Raw genomic sequence first — 7786 nt, 5'->3', positions numbered from 1 at the left:
CACACACACACACACACCTGAAATTCCCTTGAGGAAAAAAGAAAGCAGAGAAAGGAGAAAAACAAAAAGAGGATGGCGGAGAAAAGGGAAAAAAATTCATGAAAGTATACAAGGGAAAAATGTTACCCATGTGCTCGTCAACTTCCTCTGCAGACAAACAGGGAAGTGCAGGGTAAAATTAGTTTGCACATAAACACACACACACAGTCCAGTGTCTATCAGTAGTTTGTCAACTGTAGAATTTAAAGAAACAGAGTTCTGCTTCTTATGCCAACACTCAGCAGCTGACACAACTCAACACGAGAACGCTAATTCACCAGCGCCACACACACACCACACAGTAACAGTACATCATGCCCCACGCCTGCTCCGTCAAGCCTTGCTCACTGTCGTGTGACAGAGGAGTGGAAAGTCGAAAACAGTGTGTGTTAGGGCCTGCAAAACCGGTCTGTTGAGCTGAGAGCTGTGTGGTGTGTCGTCGTGTGCATGTGAGTGGTGTAGTGGTATGTGGAAGGCATTTTAGATTGCAGCTCTGCAGTGTCAGCCTGCTCATTTCCTGAGTCTGCTGCTACTGACACATGAGTCTATATGCCTGACTGACAGAGAGAGAAGCTGAAGAGCGTGTTGTCGAGCAGAGCAGAGCAGACCAGACCAGACATATAGTCCATGTGCAGCATGTTTACATTTCAGCCTTCATGAAGTTAATGTGTGTGTACTGAAATAGCTCATCTTTATGTCTCTACATACATACAGAAACCATACTGACTCACCCTGGCACTGACTTTGGCTCTGCCTCGCTCTCGTTGGAGATCCACCACCAGCGCCCTGTCTGTCCTCCAACGTGGAGCCATCCTTCTGGGTTTGCCTGGGTCCGGGGCTCCCCTGTCCTGGCGGTCCAGTCCCTGACCCTGGAGGTGGAGCCGGTCCAGTGGGCCCCTTATCCGCTCTGATGCCTCTCCCCTGCTGCCTGGAATTGGGCCCCAGCTTGGAGGAGACTTTCTGTAGGAAGAGCTGACGTTTAGTGACTGCGTCCCAGCCGAGGGGCCCCAGCTCAGAGCTGCGCACTGAGACCATGGTGTTAGCCATTCCCCGCTCAGTCAGAAATGTGGATTGGGGGGAAGCGAGGGAGGCAGTGAAGGAGCAGAGGGGAGGAGTGAGGGAGAGAGTGTGTCAAGACAGAGGGGGAGGAGGAAAAGCGAGAGAAGGAAAGAGAGGGAGGAGGGACAATTGGGAGTGTGCTGCAACCACAAGAGGGGTAAAAAAAGTTGCTATTGTGTTGTACATTCCCCTTGAGAATCCCGGCTCGGACCGGGCCAATTTCTCTCTCTCTCTCTCTTCCTCTCTTCTCTCTCTCTCTCCCACCCCCACCCCCCACCCCTCTGACTCTATAAACACCCGCACACATGGAGTGAGTTTGTGGAGGAAGGTCTGGCATCTGTCTCACTCTCTTCAGAAGAAAGACTTAGCCTATAGAAACTGTTGTTAGCTGTCATTGCTCAGCCATTGTGCTAACAGCAGTCGAGAACTTGGGAAAGCGAAGGAAAAAAGAGAACGTTCACAAATCTATTCTTAGATAAAATCCCTGATGTGCTTTCATTCAAAAAGCATTTTGCCCTGTCACCTCCACCTCCCCACCCAGAGTGGCAGAGCAGCAGACACAGGGCCTGTTCAGAAGAGATGAAACACTTCGGAGTGTTCTTGTAGCTTAAAGCCTCCTTTGACTTTTCAGCTGAGCCAAGAGGCTGAGCCCACGGATTATTGTAGCATACCAATACACACTAAATCATGTGTTGACATGCTAGCTGGCAGCTGAACTGGGCCCAACTGATGCTCACATGCACATGTATAACACAATTTCTCTGAATATCAAGAAAATAAAGTTAAGATGGGAATAACAAAATAATCAAGCAAATCAGTGTGAATAACTAGGTGACAAGAAATGTCAACTTTGATTGGATTGGATTGGTTGGAACTTGAAAATATTACCTTGTTTGACTGCAATCACAACTTTTTCAAAATACACTGGTTTTTACACATATTTGTTTCTCATGCACAGGTGTGTGAGACCTGTTTTAAACACACCCTGTGCTGAGAATATGCTGGGGCAGGTTTTAAACCTGTCATTGGCTCACACATACCAGAGGCAGAGTAAATACACACTGTACATGTACAACTGCATGTGCACACCAAACCTGCTATGACGTTGTCTCCTCTGCGTATGTAAACGATGCCAGACAACAGCACAGCTTAGGGCAGGAGACGACCTTTTGAAAAAGGTGGATTTGCATTCGCCTATTATTCACAGTTCATTCAGTTCATTTTCCGGTGTTGACTTATACTTTACCTAATTCCAACCTACCTACCTCTGACCTGCAAATGTTAATGACAGTGTTTAACCCCAGTATTCCCTGTTTGAGCACATACCATGAATGCTATTTTCCCTTCAGCTGTAAAGCTGGAATTTAAAAATAAAACTCTGAAAAGTGTTGTAACAACCTGTGCTCGTTTAAAAAAACATAACACTTTTTATGTTACTGTATATCCACAAAGTTTCCTTTGTCTATAGCCTAAAAGACCCAGTAAACCCAATGACTCCCCACACACACACTAAACCACCAGGTTTTATGACAGATGATGTGATCCAGCGGGTGGCAACACTTATCTGTTTCACAATGGTTGTGTTGCATAAGCTTTATCTCGGGCCAGTGACTGTGACTAAACACACAAGACTGAGGCAGATTTGCTCAGTTGAGGTGCAGAGAAAAATAATTGCACACTCAAATGTTTTAATAATGTACCAACTTTAGGGTATTAAAGGACAGGCTCAACAGACAAACAGAGGATAAGGCAGGCGTGCTCTACCATGGTAAGGTGTGTCCTCCAGTACATGTTCTAGGTGGAGCAAAATGCCTGGTTCATTGAAACACATAAAAGCAGTTTGATCAAAAGGTTAAGTTATACATTATGTCAGAAAACATCTCCATGTAAATGTCAAAAAGGATGGTGTCCAGAATGCCTTATCAAGACACGTCATGTTAAAGACCAGGCTGTGTATGGGCAAGAATCTGGCAAGACGATACATATCACGAGATAGGGGTTACAATTCAATATATTGCGATCTATCGTTATAGTGTAACTTAGGTGATATATTGAGAATTTTAGAAATCAAATTTGAGATTGAACTGTCAAAGACCACATCGCTACATGCATAAAATCTGAATTTAAAAAAAGTTTACTATTTTCATGCAACCAGAACCGTGGGATCTGCATTTATACTGATCACAGTCTCTGTGATATCCAACATCCCTGCCCTCAGTTTACGTTTAACACTCATATCTAGCTGTTGAGGATCTAAACATAAATATCTATTCAGTGTTCAGAATCGATACATCAAACCCCCCAAGAACTACTATTAGTACATTTGCGTACAGCCAGACATCCATACAAAAATGTGCCTATATAAATACATATTACATTCATAGTATACAAAAATAACAAATAATTTAAGAAAGGAAAAAAGATAGCAGCTGCAGTGCCATCAACAGAGGATAGAAATTGTTGCCACATGGAATGGAATTTTCTTGTGGACTCTAGTATTATGGTATATCTGATCTTCTTCTAGGTAGGCATGACATATGACCTTTCTAATCCACTGCCCATATGTTGGAGGGACAGAATCTTTGGATAAAATAAGTCTTGTGGCCAGCAGAACGCAGAAGGAAATCATATTCATGGATTTAGTAATTAATGAAGATGGATATAACGTTTTCCTGCATATTCAAGATTTTAGGTTTGAGAAATGAATTGCCAAAATCTAAAAAGCTTGGTTGAATCATTAACCTTTTGTTCCTTATGTGATGTTTTAATGAAACAGCTACAACATGCAAATGTAATTGAGGACACTCCCCACCTGTGAGCGGTTTTGCCGAAGACCATCCTCTACACCTGTACTTTAATCATCGTCAGCACCTCTCCGACACTGGTGTGCATTCCCCCTCTCCCTCTCTCATCCAAGAGATGCTCAGTTTAAACACATTTCTCATCGTACTCACCCTGCTATGGTTCCTTGGTTTCTCCACTGCTGCCTCCGTCATTAAAGCCTTCCCAGTACCCTCCCTCTGGTCCTCCACAGACTCTTCATGAGCATCTTCATTTGGATGTGAATTCTTCACATCTTCAGTTGTTTCCAGTTTACCAGGCACTTCCTGGACAGCCTTCCTGGGAGAGTCCAGGGTTCCTTCCTCAACCGCCTCAGACCCTAGAGAGCTGGTCGAAGTGGAGAGTGTTCGACTGACGGCCGCACTTTTCCTCTCTGGCTGAGCGCAGTCACCGGCTGCTGTCTTGTGGTTGATTGTGAGGTTACTGCTCTTCCCTCTGATGGGTTTCAGCACCACAGCCACTTTGACTGGACCTGTAGATGATCGTTGCTTTTTACCTCCATCCCCAGTCTGTGCTTCCTCCTTCCTAGAAACAGCTCTTTTTCCATTGGCTGGAATGGATCTGTTCTGCTGCGCAGAAGAAGAATTACAAACATTAAACAGAAGACAGCTGCACAATACTTGAGTCACGGAAGCTTTTCAGTAACACTACAATACCTGGCTGGGTGTTTTAGTTGGAGATGGTGTGGACCGGGACCCAACTTTAGCCTTGACGTTTTTTAGATCCAGTTTGGAAACTCTCTTTGCCTCCAGAGTGGATGGTTTGACGGCTGTCTTGGGAGCAGTTGTAATTGAAGTGGTTGATTTGGATTTAGCTGCTCTGGCTGGCTGACTGGCGTTCAGTTTGGGGCCCACTGCACTGATTTCAACTTTCTCAGGTGGAGGACGTGTGACTTCCTTAGCATCTTGACTTGGATTGGCAGAAGATGATGATCTCAGGGGGGTGTCACCAAGGTCCTCACAAGCTGGAGGCTCTGTCTGGTCTTCCACAGGTACACCGAGGGGACAGGCAACCTCCAGCCCTTCTAACACCAGCTCTGACCTCTCATCAGCTACACTCAGAGCCACAGCAGAGCTACCTGGGTCCACCAGGCTGTCACTGGATCGTCTGCCCGAGCTTAAGAGGGTCACGCTGCTTCTCCGCACACCCATGTCAGAGCTCACGGACAAAAACAGACCCTCCTCTTCGTCATCGTCATCATCATCATCGGCAGGGATTTCTGTAGCGTCTGAGTCTGGGGTTGAGGAGCCGTGCCGTCTCCCATTACCACTTCTGCGGCTGCGGTCATGAGTATTGCCGCAGCCATCGCTGTTTGTCGCCAGGGTCAGGGCCAGCGTCAGGTTGTCGTTCCAGGTGTCTTGGCGGTACTCGCCGCTGATGGCGTCCACGTAGACAGACACAGAGTTGTCGTTGGATTCCGTTAGCTCTGCCGCTGTTTGTATCTTTCCCACTGAGACGTCATCATTGTTATCTGGTATACTTTTCACCTCTGGTACCCATTTCGCAATGACAACATCTGTCACGTTGTCCGTTTTGGTCATCACTGTCGTCATCAGGGTGACCTCAAACATGTCATAGTCCAGTGGGCTGTCAGTCCGGCCCCCACTGAGGCTGCTCAGGCTCCGCAGTGACTCTGGAGACGACTCCCCCAGACAGGAGGAGGAAGAGGAGGAGGCGGAGGAGGAGGAGGAGGAAATTGGGAAAGCATTCCCGTTGTGGTCTCCTGCACTGTGAAGTGGGAGCCTCATGGTGGATCCACTTTTGCCCCTGACAGGGAGACCCTCGCTGGGCTGAGAAACACTCATCTCTAGATCAGGAATGTTGTACTTTCTGATCTGTGATGAACGAGCTGTTACTGGCCCATTGGCTTCCTGTTGTTGTTCTTGCTGGTTGTGGAGGAACTATGAATAGTGTTCTTTACAGATTTTTCTCCTCTTTATATTCTTTATATATTGACATTTTATAGATTGTCAGTCCATTCTTGTAGGGCAGTGTTTGCAGTTCTCCTTTGGATATCTAATCCAGACACATTTTAAACACTGCTCAAAAATACTGCAGTACTTCCTCGAGGGCTGTAAGTCATCGTGTCCTTGTCAACTGCAGAACTGTAATTTAGAAAAATATGCATTTACGGGCCCTGATCTTTGCATCTTATTTTAGGACAAGATTCCACATTTTCAGGACTCCACTTTTGAAAACATCTGAAAAACAGCAAGACGAAAGAAACAATGATTATTTTAACTTCTGAATACAACAGCACAACTTTTATTAATCATTCACTCTACTGTCATAGAAGACTAAAGAAACCAGAATTATATATGAAAAAATAATTATCAATTATCAAAATATTTGCTATGCATTTTTTAATACAATAACTAATTGATTAATCACCTAATCGCTGCAGCTACAAAAATGGTTAGATTTGAAAGGGTTCACATTGAACAAGCAGCTGCACCTGAAAAACATCACACTTCACAATGGCTCCACCCTTTTGTACATATTTATTTCAGTTTCTATCTTGTTAATTTAAGACACTGACATAATAAAATACATTTAAATTCAAGCAAGCAGTTTTAAACTTTACACAATGTCTAACTCCTGTAGCTGATCAGGAATCAGCTGCAAATGTTAAATCTCCTAATGAAAGATTTTAACAACATTATTTTAGTATGCATCACTTTTGTACATCCCATCAGAACTTTTTCTATTCCCCTGCTGAACTGATGTTCTCTTTGCTGCTGAAACAACCCAGTGTCTGCACACTGATGGTAAAAGAGTTGAGAAATGCTGCCCTCTGCAGGCTAAAATCAAGAAGTTATAGGTTTGACTGCAAGCATAATACACACACAGTAACAGACTCTTGGAGATGTTTCCGATTAACAGCTGTAGTAAATCAGCAGTAAAATTAGTGTGAAGACCAGTCTCCACAAGTCTAACTCCTTTAGGAAGTGAAGGACCTGGAGTGGAACAGTGATTCTGACCTGCATCTTTTATTTTCACACTCAGAAGCATCACGTTCAGATGGAAACCATTTGAATGTAACGCGACAAACTCCATCAGACTCCAAAGTCTGTGAGTCGTTCAGTGTCAGTCTTGATACGCAGATTTTTGGCAGACAGATGTTTTACTGTCCAAAATCACTGAAATACCACAATGCAAATTCTGTTTCACAGTAGCAAAGTTAAAGGTCTGTCACGTTTTTGCACATCGTCCACACTGTGGCATGCTTAATGCTGAGACCGACACCTGCTGTATGTGTGTGGTTGCCCGCGTCTGTGTGTGTATGTGGGTCAGGGACAAAGAGAAAAGAGAGGAGCAGCTAAATAAAGGCGATCAGATCCAGGACAGCGCTCCATCTCCATTATCCAGTAATGACGGCAGGGCCCCTGGGCGGCACAGAGAGTTGACTCACTTCCAGGTAGACAGACAGAGAGGAGGCCCTCAGTTAAAAGCCCTCAACTGCTCAGGAAAACATTACATCACCGAAACAGGATATCTGAATCTTCTTTTCTTATCCAAATGTGTTGTGTGTGAGCAGAGTTACCTGTATCCAAACCCTCTCCATAGAAACACAGATGATGTCAACGTACATTCATTTCTTTTCATCCGAGTAAGCTTCTTGCACACATTACACTACTTCCCCTTCCTGCATGCATTAATCAGGATTTACTAAAATCCCATTTTAAAGTAGTATGTGATATTACAGAGATCGAAGCAGCAATAAAAATGTTACTTTTGGTCGCCCGGTTGGCTCAGTAGGTAGAGCTGGCGACCCATGAGCAGCCCGGGTTCGGGTCTGACCTGCGGCCTTTTGCTGTGTGTCATCCTCTCTCTCTCTGCCCCCCTT

General features: G+C 44.8%; 1 protein-coding gene across 1 annotated transcript in view; it reads right to left on the bottom strand.

Annotated features, from left to right (window-relative positions):
- Window positions 1-7786, bottom strand: part of LOC118326504 (microtubule-associated tumor suppressor 1 homolog) — a 59897-nt gene that overhangs the window by 34672 nt on the left and 17439 nt on the right. The window contains 3 exon segments of the mRNA XM_035659506.1: window positions 771-999; window positions 4053-4508; window positions 4596-6140. Coding sequence (XP_035515399.1) covers window positions 771-999; window positions 4053-4508; window positions 4596-5744 — 1834 coding nt within the window. The 5' untranslated portion in view covers window positions 5745-6140.

The sequence above is a fragment of the Morone saxatilis genome, unplaced genomic scaffold (genome assembly GCF_004916995.1).
Source record: "Morone saxatilis isolate NCDOM2014 unplaced genomic scaffold, NCSU_SB_2.0 Contig17, whole genome shotgun sequence".
Taxonomy (NCBI): domain Eukaryota; kingdom Metazoa; phylum Chordata; class Actinopteri; family Moronidae; genus Morone; species Morone saxatilis.
This window is presented reverse-complemented; position numbering and strand designations above follow the sequence as displayed.